The sequence below is a fragment of the Pteropus medius genome, unplaced genomic scaffold (genome assembly GCF_902729225.1).
Source record: "Pteropus medius unplaced genomic scaffold, Ma_sr-lr_union100, whole genome shotgun sequence".
Lineage (NCBI taxonomy): Eukaryota > Metazoa > Chordata > Mammalia > Chiroptera > Pteropodidae > Pteropus > Pteropus medius.
This window is the reverse complement of record NW_024355205.1, coordinates 29,895,403-29,909,736: the sequence shown is the minus strand read 5'-3', so window position 1 is coordinate 29,909,736 and position 14,334 is coordinate 29,895,403. Positions and strand designations below refer to the sequence as shown.

Here is a 14,334-nt window from a genome sequence, read left to right as displayed (position 1 = left end):
GTGTTGGAAACAAAAGATTTGCTTTGGGGAAGGAAGAAGAGGGAAGGCTTCTAGAAATGCCTCTGAGACAGATAGGACACATGTAAAAGGGGCTAATAGTAGGAGACCAAGGAGGTAGAATTTACACGCCTCAGAATTAAAAATTTAAAAAGGCACTGGACATTTGGGTAGGGTGTGAAACAAAAGCCTAACAATGGTGGAAAACTGATACTGTAATATATTTAGCAAATCAGAATAGCAATTATTAGTAACAGCGGCCAGTAGCTACTAATTTATAGTGTAAAGAAACATCACCGTTTTCTTAATTTATTGTGCTGTTTTGTGATTTTGAAAATAATTGTAAGGGACTTCATAAGCTCCCAGCAGCTTCAGTCTGCCTATCTATTGTTCCCATGAGACCATGTTTTTCTCTCAGTTCTCAGAAACGAACAACCTTTCTTTCGTGTTAGTGCAGAAAGCTAGTGGTAACGAAGGTCAGACGGTGCCTTCTCTTCCTGGGCCTGGAGGTAAGTAAAGCTGAAGATGGAAATTATGGTAATTAACGTTAACATTTTGACAGATACCATGTGCTCGGCACTGTTCTGGGAACTTTCGTTGGGTTAACTCGGTCTCACAGCACCTCACGAAGTGTCTTAAAGAGCAGATAGTATTTTCATCCCCATTATGGTACAGATTGGTTCAGAGTAACTTGTCTAGAATTGATATCGGCTGCACTGAGAGCACCAAGGGAGAATGCAGTGAGACTATGCCGAGTGTGCCAGGGCGGGAACATGGGGAATCAAAGACTGTTCACGCGTGTGCATATGTGTGTGCGTGTTGGGAGCGGGGGACTTACATTTTGGGCATAAGAAGACGAGAAACCAGAGGAAGAATATTTTAGAATTTAATAAGGCAGAAGTTGTTCTAATTCAAGGCTTCTGCAGATCGGAATTTCTTCATTCCACTGAGATTCCGTGAACTCTCTCCTCCACTATATTTGACTTCTCTGTAGAGGTGCATTAAAGTGAAGGTGAATTCATCAGGGAAATGAAACCAAGTAACCAACAAAATCGTTTCTAATTGCATTCACATTATAACTACAAGTGGCCAATTGGTCCTGCTGGTTTCTGAATTATCCCGGGGCCCTCGAACTTTGTGGCTAGTTACCTTTTCGAAATTGCGTTCACCCATCATTAACACACAAAACCTGTCCCTCAGTACGGTTGACCTTTGAACAACGTGGGGCTTGGGGTGCCCAACCTTCTGCTCAGCTGAAAATCCATATATAACTTTTGACTCCCTAAACTTAACTGTTAATAGCCTACTGTTGATTGGATGCCTCAGCAATAATATAAACAGTCGCTCAACACATATTTATATGTTATATATATTATACACTTTTTAAAAAGAACTAGAGATGAGAAAATGTTAAAATTATAAGGAAGAGAAAGTACATTTATAGTATTTACTGAAAAAAAAATATGTGCGTATCAGTCGGCCTGCTCAGTTCAAACCCTTGTTGTTCAAGGGTCACTTGTGTTTGTAAGTCGCCTGTGTTAACAACTTGAGCTTTGCCACAATGTGTCAGGTGACCCTCCGATTTTCAAGGCAGTGAAAACAGGCTTTGAATTTGCCTCTTCCCTCCTCCGTTTTAGTACTGGAGCTGATTTCAGCATTCGTTGCCCAGCTAAAATGACTAGGAAGACTCTTGCCCAGCAGCTGTTGAATGTTCTGAGCTACAGCTGGCCACTTGTGCCTCCAGTAGGAAAGCGGATATGTGCTCATGATGGGGAACTGCCAGCAGAATGGCATCTGATGAGCGCGCTCAAAATCTGCCTGGGAGGATTCGTCCTGGGACCGGAGGCTTTAGAGCCTCTACCCCTCATGAATGCTGTTTATAATCAGAAGCCTCTTCAATGGAGTGTTTCTAACACGGAGAGTTGATTTTGAGCTGTTTTCAGGATATCGCTGACCGGATCACGCTCCATGTTGGGAGTTACTTTGTCTATCTAGCTCGGGTCTTACCATTTTCCTTGATCGCTTCTGACTTTTGGGTTAAAATTCAGTATTTGGTTCAATATGCTAGGACCAATCAGATGCTAAGATGTCTAATTGGATAAGAAAGAACATACCTTGCTTTTGCTACAAAGACCGCTGGGGCTCCCGTGGGACTCTCCTCCTGGATTCCGTCTGCGGGGAAGAGTCGGGGGGCGGGGTTCCAAGTGCAGGGAGAATCAGGGTTCTCAGGTGGGAAGTGTCTGAGACGGAGGTGGGGAGGAGGAGGAGGAGCGCTTCAGGAAGATGACCACGAGGAATGTTGGCATCGTAATGATGCTGCCTTTCCTCTGAGCTGTCGAAATCATAGAGTGGCGTGCAGCCTGGCATCTGAGAATGATGCGTATTCGGGTACAGCCTCAGAGGGGCAGATGGTGGCTTTCGAGTTGTGACCCTAGAGCCTCTACATGAGAGTATCTGGTTTTGATGTGTCCCGCAGATTCTGAGACTTACAAATGTGCATTTCTCGTGTGGCACTTAAGCGTCTGGATAGAGCGGTCCTACTGTACAGGATTCTTCCCACCCTGGAGTGGAGGTGGCTGGCGGTGGGACGCGGAGCCCTTGTTGACCATTCACGTGTCGAGTAGTCATCATGATTTCCCACGATGGGTCATCATCATTTCCCACGATGCTAGAGCACAGGTTTCTGGGTATTTGGGACATCGCAAGCTTCATGACCAAATAGGGCCCAGATCTGGGCCTCCCAGCAGGCTTGGTCACATATTAATGAGGAGATGTGTACCTCTGAGCCTGCTTAACCACTTGAGGAGATAAAGTGGAGCTGGCTCGGATCACTTGTGGAGAGCATTTCCCAGTGGTTACACTGCGTTGTGTGCTCTAAAAGTGCCAAGCTCGGCTGGGGCCAGCAGGCCTCTTACCCAGAGTGATCATTCCTTTGCTCAGGTTAGTGGCCGTTCCAGAGTCGAATACACACAGTCTGGGTTGTTGCAAGGTTACAGCGTCAGTTGGTATGAGCAGATGTTCAGTTCTGACAAAGAGGTGAGTGTCTATGAAGGAGTTAACTCTTAGTTTCCATAGAGATCTCAGGGCATTCTGTAAAGGGGTGAATGGTTTGTGGGAATGGAGTAGACTGATAAGAGACATGTTCTTGAGGGTTTGGCTATCTGGTCTCTACCTCTGTTTCCTTCTTCTTCTTGCATCTCCTCCTCTTTCCCACCACTTTTTCAGCTTTGAGCTCTTTTCTGGGCAAGTCAAGGCAAACAGATGACCAGCCACTTAGCTTTTGCTAGAAAAACCTAGAAGGGCCATTGTTGGCAAGCAAAGGAGGAAGGCATGGAGTTGACAATTGAGGTAGAACCTGATCCGATGTGACCTGCGGCTGAGTGATGGGTCCACCATATAATTAGTAGTTGGACGCATGAGTTCCAACCTCCAGTCCGCTACCAGCCAGGCTTGTGACATTCTGAGCCCCAGCATCCTCATTCATTAACTAAGGGGATGGCTTTGCAAGGTTCCTTCCTGATCTAGAGCTGTGGGAATGAAAGATTCCTAGAGTCAAGCCTCTCCTTTGTTCTGAAGTCTTTCTCTTGTGGGCTACAGTGGTTACCTGTGTAGCTTATCTTTCCCTGCCTTACAGAGAAGCATCTGACCTCTTTGCATTTTAGGGGAGAGTTTCTGGTAGATTCCTTCATTTCTTCAGAGAAGGACTGGGCCAGATGAAGATAAATCCAGAAGTTTGGGAAATTGATAAGCTCCTCATCTCCCACTACTCATGGTTATCTTGAATAATCAGTGATGGTCACATGTACTTGTAGTCTTGTATCAAAAGGGAAGCAAAGGAGAAATGTGACTTGATAACAGCGTTTTCCTGTTTATATAGAGGATATTTCCCCGCTGGATCTGGCTCTTTCACGTCCATCTATATAGAGGTAATAGGCAGGGCAGCAGATAGCAAAGTTGCTGGGACTGGCGGTCACAGGGCTCTGCATCTGAGCTGCATCCACTGTTTCTTTGTCTTCCTGGGTCCCTCTAAATCCATTGGAAATGTGGCTGGTCCTTGGATGCTTTCGTAACTGCTTCCTGTTACTATCATCCCCTCTTACCTTCCTCTTATTTCTTTTATTATTATTTTTATAACAGTTTTAGGAAGTAGAAAGGGTTCCTATATATCCCACACCCAGTTAACCTTGAGCACCTGGCCGAGGTAGTATTTACCAGGTTCTTCATTGTAAATTTACTCTTTCCACCCTTTGCGTACTGTTCTTTTTGTTTGTTTGTTTTTGGAAGATGTACAGTGTGATGATTAATATACATATAAATTGTGAAATGATAACTATGATCAAGTTAATTGCCTTTTTTTGGTGGTGAGAACATTTAGGATCTACTTTTTTATTAGCAGATTTCAAGTTTACAATACACTATTATTAATGATAGTCACTACACTGTACATTACATCCCCAGAACTTATTAACATTATAGCTGGAAGTTTGTACCCTTTGACCAACATCTTCCATTTCCCCCACCCCCTGACAACCACCATTCTATTCTCTGCTTCTATGAGTTCGGGATATGTGGACTCCACACATAAGTGGATCATACAGTATGTGTCTTTCAGTATTTCCTCTTGCTTGTTTTCATGTCTGGCTATGCTCATCTTTTAGTTGCTCACTTAGCATCTATTCATGGTGAAAGTGAACCTCTAGGGCCCTAAGTTGGGACTGACTGAATGAGATGTGCAGAGATATGGGCACAACACCTGTCCGGGCCTCATGCAGGACGATATTAGTTTGTGGCTTGGTACTGCCCTATTGCCTCTCAGCAAAGATTTAAGCCCAAAGTATTCATTTATTTGGCAGTCAGTTTTTACATTTTCAAACCATAATTAGCTACTTATGAGACCAAAGGCTCAAAAACTGGTTAAACCCCAAACCATATATTACTTTAACACCTCTTCTGTGTCACTCACATCTATTTCTCTTCTTTGAGAAACATCAGTCTAATTTCTTGTCCATAAGACCGTCGAGCTGTCCTGTCCAGCACTGCTATCATTACCCTCTCTTGATTACTACCATTATTTAATTATTGTTTATGGAGAGGCCTGTAGCACTCCAGAGCAATTAAGATTCTGATTTGAGAACAGACCTGTCAGTGGCCCGGAAATGTTCAACTTGAGAGCAGGGGCAGTGCTTTGGAAGTTCCAAGTGGGTTGAAACTGGGAACTGATACCCCCAGCATCTTGGCAGGTGCCCCAAGCTGTCAGTTGGCCCAGGGGCAGTGAGTAGCTTGCTTCGGGCTCCTGGCATCCCAGCTTTGAAAGGGCAGGGTAATTGGAGAGCCTGCGTTGGAGCTGTGGGCCCTATGGACTTGTTTAGCTCCATGCGGAGTGAGAGGCTGCTTGTTTTCAGAAGCGAAGCTGATTAGGGCATGAGGACTCTTGCCTGCTCCTGGGATATGAGTCCTTGCTGGGTGAGTGGGTGCGGCGGTGCACTAGCTATCTATAAAATAGTCTCTTAACCATGCCCTTTAATTAAAAAAAAAAAAGTATCAGCTGTAAAGACCTTGTTATCCATTGTAGCCCCCTACCTCTGAACAACTAACTAATCAGCCTGCAGAATTTCCCAGCATTCCAGGCGGGTTGATGAGGGCGAAGGCGCTGGGCTCTCAGCATGGTGGTGGGAGAATCTCAATAGCTGATTTGCCAATTAGTTAATTATCTAAGTCAAACAAATGAGAAGCTCTTTGAAGTGTTCCTTGTTTCTTTTATATTTCTTGAACATTTCAAACTGTTCACATTTGTCCTAGGGTGGCTTAATGGTTTTCCCCGAGGCACTCTGTGCGTCTGTGTGGGGCCCGGGTGTGAGGAGTGATTGGTCCTGGAGAGAGGCTGAGTCTCCTGCAGCTACACAGCCCCTGGCTGGACCAGCAACTCCTGGGTTACTATTCTGCGTGATGCATGTCTTCGTTTTTCTCCCTTTCATCTCCCAAGGATGTTAACGCGGGCGAGGGCAGCGAGTTTGCAGACAGTGGGATCGAAGGGGCCACCACCGACACGGACCTCCTGTCCAGGCGATCCAATGCCACCAACTCCAGCTACTCGCCCCCCACCGGCCGCGCCTTCGTGGGCAGCGACAGTGGCAGCAGCTCCACAGGGGATGCGGCGCGCCAGGGGGTGTACGAGAACTTCCGACGGGAGCTGGAGATGAGCACCACCAACAGCGAGAGCCTGGAGGAGGCGGGCTCGGCGCACAGCGACGAGCAGAGCAGCGGCACCCTGAGCTCCCCGGGCCAGTCGGATATCCTGCTCACCGCGGCTCAGGGCACCGTGCGCAAGGCGGGCGCCCTGGCTGTCAAGAACTTTCTGGTGCACAAGAAGAACAAGAAGGTGGAGTCGGCCACCCGGAGGAAGTGGAAGCACTATTGGGTGTCTCTGAAAGGTAAGAGCGCGCCCGTCCTCCAGTGCCGGATCCCCCACCCCCAACTCCCCCCCACCCCCACCCCCCACGCTCTACGGGGCCCGGAGGCAAATGATGTTTTTGAATCATATAAAATTCCTATATTATACTCACTTCAAAAAATGATTTTATTGTGCTAAGACTACTTAACATGAGATCGACCCTCTAACAGGTTTTTGTGTTCATTCCAGTATTGATAAGTAGAGGCACATGGTTGTACAGATCTCTAGAACTAATCATCTTAACTTAACTGGAACTTTAGTAACCTCCATTTCCCCCAACCCACCTATACTGGCTCAGGTAAGCTAGAGGAGCATCTCATGTCTCCTTTCCTCATATATGTGGGCTGTGTCTGATGACAGTTTGGGGGGTTGCGTTAAAAATTTTTTTTTGAATCATTCAAATTAGTAAAGTGCCTCCCAAAGTGACTGTTTGAAAGGGAATATCATTAGCTTACATCCTATGAGACTGCTATATTTTAGGTAATAAAAAAAAAAGAATATTGCTCATTTCATAGAGTCCAACCTAATGCTTCATGGAACGTCTAAGCCATCGTATGTTTGTGAAAAAATATTACTATTTTACAGTTATACTTTGGTTATTTGATTTGAGTATGTGTATGTATAGATATATACACAACATGCGTATATCACTGTCTTTTCATGAATAAGCATAGTACTTTTATATATTGCTATTTATTGTCACTTTACATACATTTTCCAGTGTGTATAGATGTGTATATATTCTTGTGGATGTCTGCATATGTCTTGGTAGTATAGAAATTGTAACATTTAGACTTTTTGTCACAAGCAAATTTTGAAGCGGGGTTAGTATATGGCCATACAGGTTAGATAGGTTAATAGTGCAAAGGACAAGCACAGGAAGAAGCTTGGGCTTACCTGGTGTGGTGTTTTCATCCCGTGTTTGGTGTGGGAATATCCAATCTTAGAGGCACAGAACAGCCTACATCTCTGTGCAGTGATGCACAGGACAATCCCCGTGGGACAAGTAGGGTTTAGGTGGGCCACCTTACTCCTGCCGGCTGTTGCTTCAATGCCTGACAAAACAGGAAGTGAGCATGTTAATTAGACTATAAGTCTTGCTGCATATCATAAAGACCCACAATGACAGTGTCTTAAGCAAGACAGAACTTTATTTCCTTCCCACCTGTCAGAATTAGACCATCTAAGGTTGGCGTGGTGGCTCTTTCCTCTGTAGTCATTCAGAGGCCTGGGCTCCTTCTGTCTTGTTGCTCAGCTATTCCTAGAGCATTATCTTAGTCTTAATGGTCAGGATAGCTCACCAGCAGATCCACATTCCAGTGGAAAAATGGGGACGTGAAGGGCGTATCCCTCTGCACCCTGGGCACTAAGTTGCCTGCATCACTTGCAGGTCCATCCCATTGACCAGGAATGAGTCATGCCTAGCTGCAAGAGAGGCAGGAATGGTTGCTTTACTCCTGGGTTGCATCCTGGGAAGCAAACAACTGTCCCACAGATGACTCTCTCATCAGCTAGTGCAGGGGAGCTTCCCCTCCTGCCCGGTGGCCTTTGTGTCAAATGTTGCTGCATTTTTAGGATGAGATCTTTCTTTTCACATGTACTTATCAGTCTTTAGCTTCTTAATCTTCACAGGTTCTCCTTAGCAACACTTGTGTATTGTGAATTAAGAAACAGAGCACCTGGGAACTGTGGGATAGAGATTTCCCCAAAGAATCTTTCACTTTAGACAATAATTAATTAAAAAAAGATTTCATTTAGAATTAATCTCTGTAATGTCTCTATCGGCAACTGAAGGGCACACAGATCATATTCAAGTGAAGATGAAAGGAAACAGACTGTTATCAGGTGGGGAGCGTTTGGTCCCCAAATTTGCTGTTTCGTATTTGTTTTAAAATTGGAACAAGTAGGTAATTGAGTAAATGCCGATTTTAGCCTCCTACAGTCATGGGTGATTGTAAACCAAAGTTGAAACCAAACAGCTATTTGGGAAGACCCTAGACTAGTTAGTGTGTACACATACCAGGATTTGTGGGTGTCTCCTAATTCACTATCCACAGGCTTCTTTCCTTGTTCGCCATCTATGGTAAAGTTTTGTCGCTTCTTTTTTGTGTCTACTCATCATTAGTGTAGTATTAGTTCTAAAGATTATTTTTAGCAGTTTCTCAACAGGGATGCTATCCACATTTTCCAGACAATTCTTTGTAGTGCGGGCAGATGTGGGCACTGTGGATGTTTAGCAGGATCCCTGTCCTCTAGCCACTAGCTGCCAGTAGCACCCGCCCCCTTGTTCCCACACCTCCAAAATGTGACAACCGGAAATGTCTCCAGACAAAGTCGGATGTTCCCTGGGGGCACGATTGCCCCCCCTTGAGTACCTCTCATTTGGAGGAAAATAGCCTCCCTTTTCTACTTTTTTCTTCTATTTATCTCTGAATCTATGGATATATGTGTTCCTGAAAAAAACTTGACATCTTCAAAACAGCAAGGGTTATGGAAAAAATAGGATGAGACAGGCTACTTAATAGGTATGTAAGTATATTACAGTAAGTCCTCGCTTCATGTCGTCGATAGGTTTGTGGAACTGCACAGAATGACATACAATGAAACCAATTTTATCATAGGCTAGTTGACCTAAACAAGTTAGGTTCCTATGGCATGTCATCAACGTCATAACAAAATGCCACTGAAGAAACGATCTTATTTGAGGGCCTACTGTATATGTATGCAGCTTTTTAACACAAAACTTAAAAGGAAAACACTCTACTAAAAATATTCCCATAGTTATTATCTTAATCTCTAACAATGAATGCCACAGAAACAGTTTTCTAAAAAGTGAATATAAGTTGAAGGGAAGAATTGAAACTCAAGAATTATGGAGAGAAGAGCAACAATTATAAAATCATGAAACTCATGAAACTGTGCAATAGGACTTTTAAGCAAAGCTGACGGTCAGTCTGCACCGAGGGAAAAATTTTTGAAATGAAATTGCCTGCCATTATGCTGCATTCAGCCATGTTTGGGGACATTGCATTCAGCAGCTGTTGCGTGAATTTTAAATATTATGGGCTAGGAAAAATTGCCTTTGAACTAATGTGACTTTTCCATTGATTGACATCATTCTCCATTACTAATCATAAATTTGCTGCATGGAAACTCATGTTATAGCTAGACAGATTGTGCTTTCGAGGAAACTCAAGTTATAGCTAGATAGATTGTGCCACAATTCACAGAGTGTGGCCCTTGCTTGTGGGAAGGAAGTTTGACTGAGTGGTTTACACTAACTTGAATGCAATACATTTAAAGAGTCGTAAAGTTGAGTGCAGGCTTCCCCTGAAATTGGTTTCGATTAGTTGAGAGTACGTGTTCAGCTAGTAATTACTAATAAAGCGAGTCTCAGATTTAGATGACGATGGAGGGTATCTATCGAAGCCACCTTGCTATGAATCTGTGAAAGGTTTCTATTGCTACTGTCTCATTAGTTTTACAGTATAATTTAAGTGTGGACCAGGCCTCCGGCTTCCCCCAGGCCGCCTTCACATGTGTGCCATGCATTTCCTCTTTCAGAGAGGGAACAAGGATATGGTTTATATCTAGAAAAGACATTTGATATAAAACATGTGGGACTAAGAATCTATCATTTCACTCCTTATCCTTAAAGCACCTAAAGCCAGTATTATATCTTGTTTTCTGCAAGGGGTTAGTCAAGAAACCCAATAAATTGCCATTTCTGGTTGCATATCATGTGAGACATAGGGAAGGAGATCTATTGAGACAATACTGATTGCCAGTCCTCACACGAGGCTCGTTACAGATCTAGCCTGTGCAAATGTATTTACAGTCACCAGTGGCCAAAGGAGATGTCAGACCCTTATATGCCTGTGAGGACACTTGTAATGAAATATTCCAAAACAGAAATTAAGAGTCTTAAAGAACTTCAGGGCATACATGAGGGAGTCCCATGTGGGGCGAGATGCTGTAATTTAAGAATCTTTGCCTTCGTCTAAGCCCATCTAAGACTTCAGTATCAGCACAGGTTCATTCTCTTTACTCCTTAGATTTCACACACTTCAATTTCCAGCCCTTTCCTGGCAGCAAGTTATAAAGCTACAAATTTTTTTGTCACGTCAGCACCAAATCCTCATGCAGACCCCTGTTCTGTTTCCTCAGGGTGCACGCTCTTTTTCTACGAGAGTGATGGCAGGTCTGGAATAGACCACAACAGCATCCCCAAGCACGCCGTCTGGGTGGAGAACAGCATTGTGCAGGCTGTGCCTGAGCACCCCAAGAAGGACTTTGTCTTCTGCCTCAGCAATTCCCTGGGCGATGCCTTCCTATTTCAGGTTTGTAGAGTTTGTCCTGGCGGACATTTCAGATCTCCGAACCAGGTAGCTTCCTCTCCTGCCTGTATACCCCACCCTGTTTTCCTTTTAGTGGTGGGTTTTATCTTTTGCTCCTTATAGAAACAAAAAAATGATGAAAGACAAACATCTGTGCAGAAATCCGGGAATGATCGAGCTCCTCACCCAGAGGGTTCCAAATGGAATCCTGAGGAGGGCCATGAATTGAATTTGAGAACCTTATACAGTTTGCTTCGGGTTGAAGGATTTTTCATTGTAGTCTCAATATCGTTTATGTGGCGCTTTAGAAAAGAGATGAATTCCTTAATTTAGACATGATTTGAGCTGTCAAATTTTATTCTATCATAATATGTTCTCTTCTAATATTACTCATAAAGTAAAATAATGACATTCCAGAAATGACTAACTATACCCAAATCGTTTCTCTTCCTCACCTCATCAAATCTTTGTACTCAATGTTCTTAAGTGTGACTGTTAATTATATTTAAAAAAGCTAACCTGCAAATCATTTCAGGGTTAACATTTGATTTTATATGGAACCCTTTGAGTTTGGTCAGTTGTGATACCCTCTGCTAGAACTTTTTGTAGTGTTAGTTAGGAAGGCTTTCTTCATTTATTCCCGTAGTCAGAATTTTCTCAAACCTCTTTTCTATGCTTTCTATGTGCTGGGCACATTGCTATTGAGAATATCCAGAAGTTTTGACACAGATCCTACTCTTAAAAGTGTTCACATATAATTTGGGAGATAGATACAGGAACGGATTTTTATAGTGGTAAAGCCTGACAGTCAGTAATAAAGAGGGCCTAGGGATGAATCAGGTGAAATGGAGAAGGAGAATATTCCATGCAGAAGAGAGAACTGGAGCAAAGGCATAGAAGAGAGTAATAGGTGTTTCCTGAAGTTTCCGAGTTTGGTCCCTCCAGTTATTTTCATTTGGGCAATTAAAGTAATAAATATAAAATAGTGACTTTATTTGTGAACAGAAAAAAATCTGTTTTTTCTTTCTTTAAATTTATGATGTAAAACACACATAAACAAGAGTGTCCAAAACATAAATGTATTGCTCAGTGAAGTACTACAAAATAAACATGTAACCACCACCCAGGTCAAGAAACAGTTTCTAGCACCTAATAAGCCACTCCTCTGCCCACATACACGCATGTAGCCTACTAGTTGAATAGAGTGAATATGTATTTTGTCATCTAAGCCAGGACTCTTTTGTTTATCTGGGAATGTCTTCATTGCTTCCCTCATTTTTAAAGCATAGTTTTGCTGGATATAAAATTCTTGATTGACCATCTTATTTTAGTGCTTTGAAGTTATCATTGCACTGCCATCTGGCCTCCATGGATTCTGAGAAGAAATCAGCTCTTAAGCTTATCAAGACCCCTTTTATAGATTAGTTGTTTCTCTCTTGCTGCTTTGGGGATTTTGTCTTTGTCTTTAAATAGTTTGGTTATGATATGTCTATAAATAATGCTTTCTTTCAGTTTATTCTACCTAGAATTTGTCGAGCTTCTTGAATGTATGGGTGTGTGTGTGTGTGTGTGTGAAAGGAGAGAGAGAGAGAGAGATAGAGAGAAAGAGAGAGAGAGAGATGAGAGAGAGAGAGAGAGAGAGAGAGAGAGAGAGAGAGAGAGAGAGAGAGACACACATTTGGAACGTTTTCAGCTATTTTTTCTTTAAATAATCTTTCTGCTCATGTCTCTCCTCTCCTTCTGGGACTCCCATTATGTTTAAGTTGGTATGCTTGATGGTGTCCCACAGGTCTCTGTTAATTTGCTTTATTCTTTTTTTGTTCCGATCCTTAACCCGCGTAATCTCAGTTGACCTACTTCACTGATTTTTATTTTTATATATTTATGCCAGCTGAAATCTGCCGTTGAGCTCCTCTGGTGAATTTTCACTTCTTTTATTCTATATTTCAACACCAGACTTTGTATTCGGTTCTTTAAATTTTTTGTTTGTTTGTTTGTTTAAATTTCTCTATTGATATTCTCTATTTGGTGAGATAATATTTTTATACTTTATATACTTAGACATTATTTTCTAAGATTCTTTGAAAAAATTCAGAGTAGTTGCTTTAATTTCCTCGTCTAGCAATCCACCATGAGGACTTTGTCAGGGACCGTTTCTGCTCACTGCTCTTTATCTTGAGTATGTGCTGGACTCTGTTGTTTCTTTCAATGTCTCATACGTTTTGGTAGAAAACTATCTATTTTAAATATAGCAGGTCCTCGAATAACATTGGTGAGATACCATAGGAACTTAACTCTTGCTATATCAATTAGCCTGTGGTAAAATTGGTTTGTTAGACATTATTTCACACAGTTCCAAGAGCCTATCAGTGAACTTTAGTGAGGACTTTCTGTGTAATAATAAACTGTGTGGTGACTCTCTAAATCAGATTCCCCTAACACTCACCCCTAGAGTTTGTTTTGTTGATTGTTGTTATCATTGCTTGTTTGTTTGGTGACTTTCTTGAAATTTGTAAAATCTTTATACTTTGTCATATGTGGCCACTGAAATCTCTGTTCAGTTAATTTAGTAGTAGTCAGCTAATAATTGAGAGATTTACTTAAGTACCTGAAAGCAATTAGTCTCCAAGTCTTTTTTGAGGTCCTTTGTGGATATGCCTTCAACACTCAGGCAACTAGTTAACAACTCTGCCTTAGCCTTCACCTCTGCTTGCCACAGAGTCTCAAGGTCAGCCAGAGGGGTGAGTGTAAGGCCTTCTCAGGATTTTCTGAGTATGTGCACAGGACTATGGATATCTTATGAAAATCTTGTTCTCCTGATTTTCCTAAAGTTTCTTGGTCAGCTTCTTTGTCCCAGCTGTTAATCACTGTCTCAGACAGCCGCAATATTAAACAGTTGTTATTGATAGCTTTTCGCTGTCCCTACTGGAGTAAAAAGGCTGTTTGCGTGAATGAGTTCGGAATGACATCACATAGTATGTGGAAAGTTCCTGTGAACTGCCAAACAAGTCAAATAATGACAATTCTCTAAGAATGGTGTTTTAGGGGGACTCCAAATCCATTCTGCTCTGTTTAATGGTTGCTAGACTACTGGTTTTCACAGTTATGGAGATAGGAAGATGGCGATGGGAAATGGGCAAGCTAAAATGCCCCCGGGCTTGCTATTTTTATAGAGATTCAGCCATTTTTTTTCGCCAGTAAATACACCTCAGATTGTTGAAGACCTAATTAATTTCCAGAGCTCTGAAAAAGTAGATTTTGATAATTTTTGACAGTTTTCTTAAAGGAGCTGCTTTTCGAGGTTCTTATTCTTCCATTGCCACTGATGGTGCTCCCTGGAACACTTTAGAGACTAGATAATTTTGGGAGTTATAATAGCTCTATTATTTATGCCAGAATAACAGGTTGCAACAGCTCCAAGCTAACTGGGATGTATGGCAACCTTTTCATGGGTACATTTTGATTGATTTCAGTTTGGGGGAGCAGTCATGATCAATATTGCTATGAGTGCTTTTATATCTGTGTTCAGGATGTGTGTCTACATTTCTG

General features: G+C 42.5%; 1 protein-coding gene across 6 annotated transcripts in view; it reads left to right on the top strand.

Moving 5' to 3' along the window:
- TIAM1 (TIAM Rac1 associated GEF 1) overlaps window positions 1–14,334 on the top strand; it is a 326,413-nt gene that overhangs the window by 216,316 nt on the left and 95,763 nt on the right. For all 6 annotated transcript variants that reach the window (XM_039857285.1, XM_039857282.1, XM_039857283.1 and 3 more), the window contains 2 exons: window positions 5,981–6,428; window positions 10,616–10,788. In XM_039857285.1, the coding sequence (XP_039713219.1) occupies window positions 5,981–6,428; window positions 10,616–10,788 (621 nt within the window). The remainder of the gene's footprint in view (window positions 1–5,980; window positions 6,429–10,615; window positions 10,789–14,334) is intronic.